The sequence below is a fragment of the Egretta garzetta genome, unplaced genomic scaffold, assembly GCF_000687185.1.
Source record: "Egretta garzetta isolate BGI_Z169 unplaced genomic scaffold, ASM68718v1 scaffold2, whole genome shotgun sequence".
NCBI classification, from domain to species: domain Eukaryota; kingdom Metazoa; phylum Chordata; class Aves; order Pelecaniformes; family Ardeidae; genus Egretta; species Egretta garzetta.
In genome coordinates this window covers 4,758,884-4,772,173 of record NW_009258894.1, presented here as the reverse complement: position 1 = coordinate 4,772,173, position 13,290 = coordinate 4,758,884, and the positions used below count along the sequence as shown (strand labels likewise).

The 13,290-nt window shown below is 45.6% G+C and overlaps 1 protein-coding gene across 1 annotated transcript in view; it reads right to left on the bottom strand.

The window, feature by feature from the left end:
- Positions 1–13,290, bottom strand: part of SMOC1 (SPARC related modular calcium binding 1) — an 85,217-nt gene that overhangs the window by 12,272 nt on the left and 59,655 nt on the right. Inside the window, exons 8-10 of the mRNA XM_035889796.1 lie at positions 7,810–8,002; positions 6,852–6,934; positions 3,160–3,265 (exon numbers count right to left, since the gene is read on the bottom strand). Of these exons, the coding sequence (XP_035745689.1) occupies positions 3,160–3,265; positions 6,852–6,934; positions 7,810–8,002 (382 nt within the window). The remainder of the gene's footprint in view (positions 1–3,159; positions 3,266–6,851; positions 6,935–7,809; positions 8,003–13,290) is intronic.

Sequence of the window (13,290 nt, the reverse complement as noted above, 5' to 3'; positions counted from 1 at the left end):
TTTTACAGACATTAATTGCAAAGCCAGATAGTTTTGCAGCGTAAATAGGTAAAGTCTTCAAGATGAAGACACTCAGCAAATGCCAGAAGTTTTCACTCTGCGTATCCAGATTCAGACTGAAGGCAGTAGGGTCATCTAATCTGATTTCCTGTGTATCATACTCACAGAATGTGAATCAAATTACTCTTAGGACCATAACTCGGGTTTGACTAAAGCAAGTCTTTCTCTGAAAGGCATCAGGCCTAAGATGAAAGCCTTAGAGAGAGGGAATCTGTCACCTCCCTCATAACTTCATTCTGCCTTAGAATTGCCCTCACTTTAAAGAAATTTTGATCACAAGTTTGTTTATATTCAGCTAATCATGTTCTTCCCCATTAGACTAAAGAGCCTGCAGAGCTTTTGTCCCTATGGAGATACTCAGATTATACGAAACCATCTTTCGACCTTTTTTTTTTTTTCTCCTTTCTTTTAATACCCTAAGGAAGGCTGAGCTCCTTTAAGACTCTCACTGTTAGGCTTTTTCAGCTCTTGACACTATGGAAAAGACTTTTCTCTGCTTTTGGTCCCATATTTTAATGTTGATACTAAAGATACATATTGTATGCCAGTATCATCTCTCTGCTGCCATGGAGAAACAAGAATACTCCCCCCCCCCTTCCCTACTTGCTGCTTCTCTGATTGATTAAAATGCATAGGACAATATATGGGGCCAACTGACATAGGGGTATAGCTTGCTGTTTGCCTGGCCTACCCTCTGCTTTGCTGGTGATATGTTAAAAATTTACCTGAGATCATTGGATGCATTTTTCAAACTCTAAAAAAGGCCCAGGAGGATGAAATGCTGAACACTATAAAGGAACAGAAAGAGGGAGGCTACAGAGGGAACTGGTGTGTGTTTAAATACAGAACCTGTTCTGCCATCATTATCGTAAAGATGGAGAAGAGCCTGCAATAAGTGAAGCTTGTCTCTCAAATAAGAAAACTGTCATTAAGACATTAGAACTGACATGACTGACATTAAGAAAAATCAGACAGACAGATTTCTAGCTTTTCTTTTCAACATGACCTTCTCAGCAAACCTGGGCCAGGAAGATACAGGATAAGCACTGTCATAAATCCAGTATTTTGTTAGTTGTTAAGGCTGGAAATTATTAGCCCTATAGGTAAAATATCCCTTCGCCTTGGAAAAGAGCTTTCATTTCCAGTGCCAAAGTCAATTCAATTCAGACAATTTCAGATACTCCTGAAGAGAGGACTCAGGACATTCCTCCCCTTGGGAAACTTGGAAAGCAGGACTCATTGCACAGAGACAGCTTCCCAACTCTGCAAACTCATATGAAATGAAAGCTGTACTGATTAGATTTTTATATAAGTACCAAAAATTCCTTGAAATGCCTTTTTTTTTTCTTCAAAATAAATGGTCCCATCATGGCATGGTGGGATGGAAAAGCTTGACGCGTATTCTTTGGGGTATGCGTTTAGCCTAGCTGATGTACATGGAAGCTTAGGCCAGAGCAGTTTCCTGAATTTAATCGTGGCTGTGGGCAGGCAGAGTATTTGGGTGGTAGCAGTCTTTCGCCTTACAAAGGACAGACTGCTAAAAGATTTCTTTTTCCCCTTGCAACGAGGCTGCCGACACTGGAGCTGAAAATAAATCAACATGACGACTGTGTGAAGAGCTGGGCAGTGAAAAATTCTACCAGAAAGGCCTCTATTGAAAGCTGAGAAATACACAAAGCTTGGGGAACATTAGGAAGCAAGCCTGCTGGTTTATAGAAGTGCAGTGGGGGCATACATCTCTGGTCTCTACAATATTGGTTTATATTAAGCTTTATTTTAAGAGTGATGATTACATTGGCTGGGTTTCAGTCTCTGTGCCAAAGATGCCAAATAAATATCAAATACTCTCCAGGGCTTCCCTCCACCCCTACCCACTGCATTTGAACCATGCAAATTAGACAGAATTGACATTGGAATGCTTATGGCTGGGAGAGAACGACGCATTTCCCATCCTTGGGGCATTTTTATCCTGTTTATATGAATACAGACATGCTAGGCATATACTGCTAATTCAATGGGTTACAGAATATTCAGCGTGCAGGCACTCAGCCACCAGCCGGATCTGTAAGGTCCAAATGCAAAGTTAAAACCATATGGGTTCACAAGCAGTCCATACTGAAACCAAGAGGCACAGAGGTGCCACCCAGGAAGTGTTTTGTCTTGGGTAGCTAAAGACGGCACTGCTTCCTTCTACATTTTGAAGAGGAAAGCAGGGGATCAACATCACTCCCAATACATTGGAGCAACACCCACGGAAGTAACACATGCACAGAAGCACCTCCATCTCTAGGCCCCTGTGAAGACAAGCACAGTATTTGATGTGGCATCCCTGCATGCTAAACTAACTCCAACTCCTTTTATAGTTGGGAGAATCCAGAAGCATAGAAGCCTTGCCTAGCCGAGGCAGTATAGATCTTCTAAGTCCATCACAGTCCGTTCCCAGCGGCCTGTCCTGCCACAGCACTGCGGCTGCTGGACTAAGGGGATTTGCTGTTATCAAGCAGAAGGGGGAGACAAGACCTCAGCTTTTCTCCAGTTCCCCAGAAATGCAGACTTCTGCCCACCTCTCGCAAGAGGCTTGACCTGCTGCTCCTTCCAAGAAGGATGAACAGGCAGCTGGTCAGAGGGGAGGGCCATGAAAAACAGCTCCTCTCCTCATCTGCAGCCTGGCTTCCGCCCCACAGCAAAACCACAGCGCTGGTACTGCCAAGAATTCGATTCGCATTCTTCACTCCCTGTGGTAGCCACTAGGCCACACGGTCTCCTTCAATCCATTTGCATTTTATTAGGTCTTTTCATGCACCAGGGGACAAAAGAACAAGCCACTTCCTCCCACTGAGCTCTCATTTCACACTTCAAATGGGCTATACTAACCTTTATGGTGGAGCAGCTGCCAGGGAGGAGGGGCGGGAGGCGGCAGGCAGGGCAAGGATGACAGGATAGAGCGTCTGATGATGCAGCCTCAGCTCCTCTCCCAGCAACCCAGAGGAACCCAAATCAGAGCAGAGCAACACCTTTCCCTCCCACTCCCACCTCAGGGGCGCCCAGAGCTCTGCAGCCACCTTGGTGGCGTTCAGCCCAAGCGCTTTCTGGACTCACCTCCCACCCCCAGTAGGTGCTGCTGAGTTAATAGCCTGTACCATGTCCGTAGTCAGAGCATCAAGTAAGCTGGTAATGAATTCAACTTTCTTCCCTTCTGGGCAGCCTGCAGAAAGAAAAGAGGAGGTTTAATGCAACAACACACAGGATTGGTCTCCTACCCCAGTTCAGCAAGGATCAGCCAGAACTTCCTTTGTTTGTAACATGGCAGCCCTCATCAGTCCCTAAGGAAAGGCAGAAGAATCCCTCAGTGGGTTTCTCTGTGTGGCAATTTGTCCTGCAGCTTTTGTCCAGGCACACGCAGGGTCACCAACAATATCTGGCAGGAAAACCGTGTGGTTAGCTTTATGGCCTCTCCCAGTTCCCTACCAGCATAACCACAGGGATGTGCTGGAAGTGCCTGGCAGACAGAGTTCCCATGGCGACACTTGCAGACAAGTTTACAAAACAGCTTGTTACCTCCTGGGTCATCTTCCTCTGCAAACATGGCTGTTCTGAGGTCCTGACTGACAGCTTAAAGCTTCCCAAAGCATGGGCCAAAGCGAGCGCTGCTGCTTGCACTCTCCTCTTCAGGCACAGAGAGCATTGCCTGCCAGCAGCTACCACAATAATTCAGTTCTTTGCATGATCAGACTGCATGGGAAACACGTCAGTCTAAGTCAACACGTGGTAATTGCCCCCAGTCACTGCTGGCTTAAGCAGGACAAAGCAGGCTGGAGACAAGCTTGGTAACCATTTCCATTACTTAGTCCTGAGGCTGCCTAGTTCCCCACCACCACAACCACAGACTGACAGAGCCTCCTGTCCTTAACAGTGCCAGCCTGTTATGACACAGCTGAGACGAAATTCTCCATCTCCTCACCTTTATGAAGCAATCCATGCCATTTCCTTGCTTCTTAAAGGAGCAAAAGCACACTTCATTTACTATCACATTAATACTGCAGCAATTGCTCCAGCCTACTAAGGAATAAGCATACTTAACTTCAAACCCACCACCTCCAAAACCATTGTCCAAAAGCCATCATCTCTCATCCTATTGTCTTCTCTTGATGAGACAGAGAAGCCATCACCACAGCCCTTACCTCTTCTCTTTGCCCAAAACAACATTCACTACCAATTAGTCAGCTGATTAAGGCAGATGACATCAGAAAACAGCCTCCCCCTAGCAACATATAGCAGTGTCAACACTTTCTGCTTTTCCTGGACAAACAGAGACGCACATGTACCCCAAACAGAGCACCAGAAACTTACTGTAATCCCTTGACAGCTGAAAGCAGATTGCAAATTGATCTGACAAAACTCCCTCCTTTAGCAGTAGTACAGGCTCTGCTCTCTGCAATAGCTAACCAACAGTCCCGTGTCTGTCTCCATGTTATGTGCATTACACACACGCACACCCCTCAGCACTCGTTTGGCACATGGTCCAGAAAATGTCAGCATTGTAATGGGTAAGCTGCTATGGCAGCCAGAGTAGACCAGTCACTTAAAGGAGCTTTTTGTTGCAGTAATGAGAAGGTTGAAAAACCATTTGCTAGAATTCATCTCCCTGGGGCCTCAGCATCTCACCGTCTGCAGGAATTAGCAGCTTGCCATTTGCTATGTGCAAGCAACACTTCCTTCTTTCTTTCTTTCTTCTGGCCACAGCCATGACAATTTGTGAAGAGGGTATGTGTAGGTGTGCAAGGATTTGGACTTAGGTCTCCTCCAGCTTGGTCTCTGCAGGGTTCTCTTCACACAGGCCAAGGAGCACACTGCCTGCAGCACTGAGAGTCTGAAGAACAGGCAAACCTCTAGAAGAGGAATAAGGTAAGGAGTCCCCCTTACAGAATTAAGTGCAAATGGAATGATCAGTCTCAAATTAAAGCAGGGGGGTTTCTTAAAATTCAGTTCTGCTAAGAAATAAGGGCAGAAAAAAGTAAAAAGAAACATCCTCTCTCACCCCCCTGCAATTCTGGCTCAGCAGTGAATTTTTCCATACAAGAGCAGCTAATCAAACAAACCTCAAGTCTGCATCAAAAGATCGTGCAGCACAGCATCTCCCATGCAGACAAACCAGGATCAGATCCTCCATCTCCTAGTCTCTCCATAGACAAGGGTATTTTCAGTGACAGGAACCATCATGCCAACCAATGCAGCCAAGCACAGAGCTGAAAGTTTACTCAGGCACAGAAAAGTAGCTTGAGCTGAGAGGGGAACTCTCCTGGAGTCTGATGCTGGGACCAGACCACTAAGCTACAGCCCATCATGTGTCCTCTTCTGCGTCAACCAGTTCCTGTCCCCTTGTCCAGCTGCAGTGCAGAAGCAGAGGGAGAAAGGAAACAAACCCATTCTGTCTTCCTGAGAGATCAGAAAAAGCTCAAGAGCAAAGGACTTTCACAGAGGAGTACTGGAGAGGCAGGGGAAGTGCAGGGAGAGGCAGTAAAACAAGGGGAGAAGGGGATGGGGAAGAAAGGGAGTAAGGTTATTCTATTTTAGCATGATTTCCTAAGGAAATGAGGCTTATAGCAATCGTTTAGCTCGTTTCCCTACCCCCCAACAGTAATACTTGAACCAATCGGCCAATTTCATTCAAATGTGAGAAGGAGGCAGATAGGAAATTTCTATATGACTTGTGAAAACAAGGAACTGCATAGAAGAGCACCCTGCTGAGGGCAGAGTTGCTAAGCAGAAAGCTATGGGCCCCAACGTCTGGAGCCAGCAGGAGGAGAATTAGGAGACACAGAAGGCAAATCTGGAACAAATCTCATTTCCTTTGCTAACCTGCTCAGGGACAACTCACTTCATGCTAGCTCTAGAAAGGGCCAGGAGAAAATGAAGTGGATCCAGAGCTACCAGCTCTTCCTGCAGAGTTCATGGTGGAGAGGCACCCACTGTAGCTTCTGTTTTCAAGCACAGTCAGCCCTCGCCCAGGAAGGCAGTGGCTGACCCATCAGTGAGGGCCCCTCACTCTGCTCCTTAGAAAGGCGGCAGGAAGGAAAAAACAGAGCGCAGGCAGGTAGGATACCATTTTTAAAAGCTGCACAGACACCTATGCCCAGCACATCTTCCTAGCAGAAATGAGGTAGGCAGACAGTAAATTATGGCTTGTCACTCTGTTAAGAGGGAAAAGCAGATATAAAACAAACAGCAATTGGAGATAAAGTGGGTCAGTCCCAGGCAGAAAATGAGGGATAAAGTCCAGCTAAATGAGGACCAAGCATTAGTTAAGGGACCTTAGTGCACTAGGAATGCTGCCCTGCCTGGTCCATGCAGTGTCAGGGAATGAGCTGGTCCACTGATGATTGCCAGCTGTGTCCTCTTTCGTTGCTCAGGGGGCACGGAGCTGCTGAAAAACCCTGCTAAATGGAAAGGATCTTGTCCTGGCCAGGCTTTGAAGAACAATATTCAATGCTGAGCCCATTCTTCCCCCAGGGGACCTCCAGCATCCAGGTTTCTTTCCTGAAAATTCTGATCTCAGACATGTTTTCAAAGGGCAGACAGGCAATAAACAGGCTTCCAGGACACTCCCAGCCTCTTCCAGTTCACTGCTGAAACTGGAGTTGATCCAAAATAACACAGAATAAAACCCATGGTAAAACATACATGCACAGTGAGGGAAATCCCCCATCTCCTCAACAATATTCTTGGCCTCTTAAGAGTCCCAAAGTGAAACAAGGGAAGAAGACAGAGACAGGATCTTGTTCCTCTCTGACCTGGAAGTTCTCTGTCCTTGAATGGATCATCAATCTCTGTGCTCTTCGATCTGGCATCGCTTTCACAGACTGGGGTCTCATAGCTGAAAAAGGAGAACAGCAGATGCTAAACTATGTGATATAGCTTTAGTGTCATCAGATGGTTGCTAAGGGGTTGTCTTATTTGCTTACTGCAGGGGAAACCAATAAACCTGCAGAAGAAATATTATTCTCAAGCATCTGTTTGTTTATGGAAAGTCAGCAACTGCAGCAGAAGTAGAGAGAGAAGGGAGAGCATACCCTGAAGTTCAGTATCAGCTACCCAACCCAAACAGCACGAGGCCCTCTTCCAACTCTTGTGGGCACAGGCTGAGCTTTTTTTCAAAACTGTCCATGCTCTGCAGAATCACTCTATCTAGCAGAGTTTTGGTCACAACTCCTACTAGCCTGTTTTTATAACTTGCCAGACCCACGATTTGTTTCCAAACCCCAAATAAGAAAAGATTCCCCAGGCAGTTTTAAGATGCAGAGTAACTTAAAAAAACCCCTGTCACTGGCTTAAAAATCTATCAATGCGCAACGAAGCAGTCTTCTAAACCTGTACTGGTCAGGATCCAAGTGGCTGCAGCATGGAAGTATAAAGCAGAGGATAATGCAACAAAGCCACTTGTCATTTCACTGCTTATGCCTCTGATCTGTAGTCCCGAGCAAAGCCCTCATCCCTGCTACTACCCAAAAGCTACAAGCCAGAGGAAAAAAAAAAGGCTGCTTTGCATGAAAACACAGAGGAAAGTAAGGGCAGTAGTTACTATGCACCAGCTCCTACAGAGAGGGAGCTGCATTCGGTGGGGACCACCACATATGGCATTGCTAGCTCTAAGGAAGGTAATACAGAGCTGACTGCTCTAGAAGTAGGAACTTACCTGATATAGCAACAGTGTTTTTTTATATCTTATCTCACCAGGCCTATAGCTCTTACCGAGTGGAAGTACCAGGCAGGGGGCGTCCCGTGTCCACCAGGACACACCAGCAGTACCCAGTTGACTGGTGGCATTGCACTGGTTTGTAGAGCCCTCCTGGAGCACACTCAGGGATGACGATACCCTCGCGGGGGTTCTGCCTGGCCTCCTCCAGAGCGCTCTGCCTTTCCTGGTCGCAGGAGTGAACTTTCTCTGGAAGATGGGAGGGAGGTTGGAAGGGGTGGAGAAAAAAAAGCCAAATCAAGATCACCACTCTGCAGAATATGGGTATCCTTCACATCAGGAGACCTCTGTTTCCTTCTCAGCACACACTAGTAGTGCGCATGTCCCTGCTTCTGGGGATGTAGACTTCTGGGTCAAGAGCTTCTCCTACATTTAGCTGTGACACAAGATTATGGATTATAGATACTGATGGCCAAGTGCCCAATAAGCCAGGAACAGCGGAAAAATTGTGCCCATTCACCTGGGTTTTGGAACAGAGCTATCAGATAACAATAATTTACTATTACTGCAGTCATAGGGTAAGCATTTCCCAGACGATGTTTTTGCATACTGAGATCCTAAATTGTGACTTGTATTTTCCAGTTAAATGAAGGAGGTAAACACCCTGCCCTGCCCCACCGTCTCTTTCTCCAGACTGGAACGCACTCTTCCGTCTCAATAGCATCTCTCCAACATGATCCCAAGAGGAGCAGAAGGTTATGTTTTAACACTGCCTTATCCAGTGCAGAGAGCACCTGCACGCACCTCAGCGGGGAACGCAATGGGATAACCCATTCTACCCACGCTGCCATCACCTCGCCAGCACATTCCACTGTTGTCTTCATCTGGAAAACAGAGGGCACCCAACATTGCTTCCTACTGAGGGGTAGGTAGGACCCTGTTCCTTAATAGCTCATTACACAGGAAAGGTTATTTCCAAAGACATCATCAACCAGAGAACAGAGTACACAGATGGCACACACCAAAGAACAGAAAGAAGCTCAGAAGTGGCTTCTGCAGCTAGCCTGGCACCTCTGGCCCTAACGCTGCCTCTTCGACCACTGCCTGCAGAAGAGTGACGGATGCATGGAGACGTGCCAGGCTGCTGCCTCTTGTATGGACCAGCCATTAAAGGGGGAAGAGATACACAGAGTACCCATGGGATGTTAAGACCTATTTGGCTCAACAGCCAGAAGTTCTCAATTACAAGTCTTCAAACATTCTGGCCCTTTGAGGAGTAGGAAAATCATTTAAATTTTGGAAACCACTGAAGGTATCACAGAGAGAAAAAGAGCATGCATGTAGGACAGAAAGCAGCCAAGGAAGCTGATCACAGGATTTAAAACATGTCTAAGTCTAGGGTAAAAAAAAGACAACAATACAACTCCTAACTTTTATCCTTAGGAGAGTGACAAAAACCAGAAGCAGGAACAGTTGTTCTCTCCTTCTCTAGCTTTCCTCTCCCCTGTAGTTCTGTTTTTTCTTTTATTTTTATAAATAAGCCACAACATCTGAAATTCCTTGCCACAGCCAAGAATCCCCTCAAGCTTTCAATACATAAAATGCTACAGCACTGACAGGCCATGACACCACAGGTTCATCCCAAACCTGCAGATGTTTGCACGGTCAGCCAGCAGACATGGCACGACCTCAGCATCCTGCCCCTGGGACAGGCTTGGCACACAACTAACACAAGCTCACTGTTTCCATGTATTTTGCCTCCCTGCCTGTATCCCATCAGTTACATCTTATATTTTGGTTAAATAATTCTGGTGCAGAGAGTAATTTTTGTTCTGTATTTGGGGAACAGAAGGGGTGCTCATCACAACTAAAATTCCTCAGCTTGGTAGCAGCAGGTACAACACAAAAAACTCCAGCAGGTCTGCACAGCGTCACCCGAGGACAGCATGCTTTGGGTACCAGAAGCACTTTTACTGGTTTCTAATCGAACTGCAGCGGCTAAAGAGTCTCAGAGACCCAGAATGGCCTCCCTCTCCTCAGCATTTCAGATGACTGTCGAGGCTGGGAGCATGAAGGGCACCCGAACTTTGCCACACACAAATCCACACAACTGACACACAGAATAAAAACTTTTAAGTGTCGGCAAGTCTGACTCAAGCAGAACGAAACTCGATCGGGAAGGAGCAGGAGGGGATAAAGTCAACAAAAACTGAAAGGGAGCTCAAGCCTCAGCTGATATTTAAGCTGACTTCACTTTGCTGACAGATTTCACGTCTGAAAAAAAGGCCCCGTGACTGTTCCCAAGCTGTACGTGGACAGAGAAGTCATTGAGCGAGAGGCCTGCAGGCTCCTTAACAAACCACTTACATCACGAGGGGCCCCTGCTTGCCCACCGCCTGCCGACAGCAGTTCACACCTTGGCCCTCAGGTGAGGACGATCATTCATGCGGCTTGGGGAAGCAAAAACAGGGGCAGAATTCCCTCTCATCATTTTATATAATAAGCAAAAGAAAAAAAAAAGAACTTCTGCTAAAGAGAACTACATTCCAGGAATTTTTCTATCTAAATCCCCCAAGCTTCCTGAGTGCACAAAGTCAAACTAAGATCTCTCAAGTCCTTTGAGTCTTGCAAAACTAGCACTAAAAATGTCTCTGAAAAAAATAAAGTGGGGTTTTTTTGTGTGTCAGGACAAAAAAATATGCCACTTTTATTGAAATCAAGAGGGAAAAAAAAGAAAGAATAAATGTCTTCTAATGAGTTAGTATCTTGCTTCACATAGGTTTGCAGTTAGGTATGCAAATTACACAGAATACGTGTACAAACTTACACACGCGTTTGTACCATACTGTAAAAAGTGGCAAAAAACACTCTGCACATATTAACAGATACTTGTGGGAACTGCATTGTCATGGTATTTACTACCAGAATACAGAACTAATTGGTACTAACTCCTGTTTGAAGGGCGTTTAAAGGCTGAGTGAAACAAGTCTCACAGGTCTTGTTCAGTTGACATCAAATAGGTGTAATGATGCAAAATCCCCCATCGCCACCAGTACTCAGTGCCCTGTCATTAGCAATGATAGCAGTACAACCGAAATAGCAGGGAGATCAGATTTTTCTCATTTCTAGCACACATCTAGAAGTAGCTACTATGAAAGTCCCATCTATCCATTACGTCCTGAAGAATGTAAAACAGACATACTGGGGCAAACCAAAGTCCCAACTCGTCTCTGTTTCACCTCCAGCTGTGGCCAAAAGCAGACACTTAGAGGAGAACGGAGGAAAAGGACAAGCATGTGCTTCTCTCCCCCCATGTATTTCATGTCTCAGCCAGTTGTGGATCAGAAACTTGCAGAGACAGACACAGAGTTTGTATTTAGTGAGTAGTAATAGCTTCTCCCTTCCACCAGTTTGCCATGTCTCCCCTCATAAACTTTTATTGACTATGACATCCCACAGCTAGTTCTGTGGTTTGACTACATGTCATGTGTGAAACACGGCACATCCTTTGGTTTGGTCTAAACCTGACTCCAACTAGTTTTGTGTGCTGACCCTAGTTCTTCTGGAGGATAGAACAACAAACAGTTTGCAGTCGTTCCCTCCCTGCCTCTCACCACTTTACAGATTCCCACTTCATCTCTTTTACTTGTTGAAGAATCCCAGCTGACCCAGTTGTTCCTTCTCTGAACCCTTTCCAGATCTACCATACCTTCCCTGAGCTAGAGGGGATCAGAATAACAAACACATTAACACCAAATGGCAGCTATGACAACAGCCCTGTGGAAAGTTCCTTCAGTGACATCTGTCTACCAAGCAGAAGAAACTATTAACTAGCACTAGCCCCCGGAGAGGCTCTTTCCTCCAAGCTACCACTCTAACAGCACTTAATTCCCTTAAAAAATAAACATGAATATTAACAGTTGGGGTGTATTTCAACAGCCAGCAGAATCAGCTGGGAAATCCATACCATCAGCTTCTCTAGTATGGGACTTGGCATGAACTGCGTACACTGTCACCCTGAAAGACAGTCTCATGGGTAATGAAGGGACCATCAAGTGCTATCCCAGCTCCAGGATACTGAAGTCAGCCTGTTCCAGTCAGACTGCTTACTGGAAACTTTGCTGTTGTTGCCAAAGCCAGGTTTATAGAGGATAGTGAAAGCCTATGGCCAAGCTAGAAGGTTTAATGCCAGCTATGAAATTAAGCTGTCATCTTAGAAAGAAGTATATATTTATTATACATGCAGGGTACTTAAAAGCCTATTCCCTGTTTGAGTTAATGGGGGTTGCAGGCACAGAAAGATTGAAAAAAGTTTTCCTTCTTTCCCCTATATTAAACATTTAGAGAGAGAACATTTAAGACAGCAAGTCAGTGGGACACAAACAGCCTTCCCAGGACCAACAATAATATTACATATGCCCCCCTTTTTTTCTTAAAGGGACTGTCATATTCCCCTGTTTTCTGCCATCTCTGCTTTGACTTAAGACAACCATCAGCAAAGACACTGAATAACACTCGCCAACTTGCTGTTGCTGGGGAGTGAAACCTTTGGGAGACAGCAAATCTAGATTACAACAAATCCAGTGACAGCAAAAAAAAAAAAAAAAAGCAGGGAATGCATGCTCACACAATGAAGAGAATCACTGGCAGAAATACCCATTTTACCTTAACTGCTCAGCTCTGAAATGCTAACTGTTTGTTCCTTCTTACTCTTGACTGCTTCTTAACACCCCTTAAAACATTTTTTAAAGTAGTGTCTCTGAAGCCATGAGCTATTGCAGGAAAACAGGGCTTGGACATCTGCAGTTGTACTTTATTTATGCAACAATTTTCCCCTAGTAATGGCTTTCTGAGAAATACACGGTCAGATTCATAAAAAGGTCTCTCATTCCTGGTCCCTTAAGTACACACATTCAAACATACATCTAGTGCCTGCACAATAAAAATAAAAATGATGGATGAGGTAAGGGACTCATCTGACTAATAAACTAGATGGTTATTAAAGAGATAGGGTGTTTGTTTACCTTACAAAGCTGAGAAGAGAGTGTGTCTAGCAGCATCTAATCAAAGGCTTGTGCTTCACAGTTCTCGTGCTCCTCTTGCAGGGCTAGATGCAGCCAACGCGCTGCTCTGGGGACCAGGCAGCCTCCCCCAGCTGCTCCCCGACACGTAACAGCTCCCATTGCTATCAGAGCCAAAGGACCAAGGGTCAATCACCGGAGCTGGAGGATGCTGTGGATGATTAGGGATGCTAAGGAAGATCTGCCATCCAACCACAGCAGATTATTTTTTGAACATTGCTCTTCTGCACCCAATTTTTTTTTCTTATTAGAAGAAGAGAGAGACTGTGACACCAAAACCAACCACCTTGGAAAGATCCCTATGCCCTTGAGAGACAGGAGTCCTTCTTCCAAACCAGGCAGAAGAGAGGGTCTCACCTCCCTCTGTGCTTCTGCCCAGCCCCAATGAACCTATGTGAATAGCCTAATCCTAGAGCTACAGGCTATGCCAGGCAGGGCAGATTTCCTTCTCTTTCC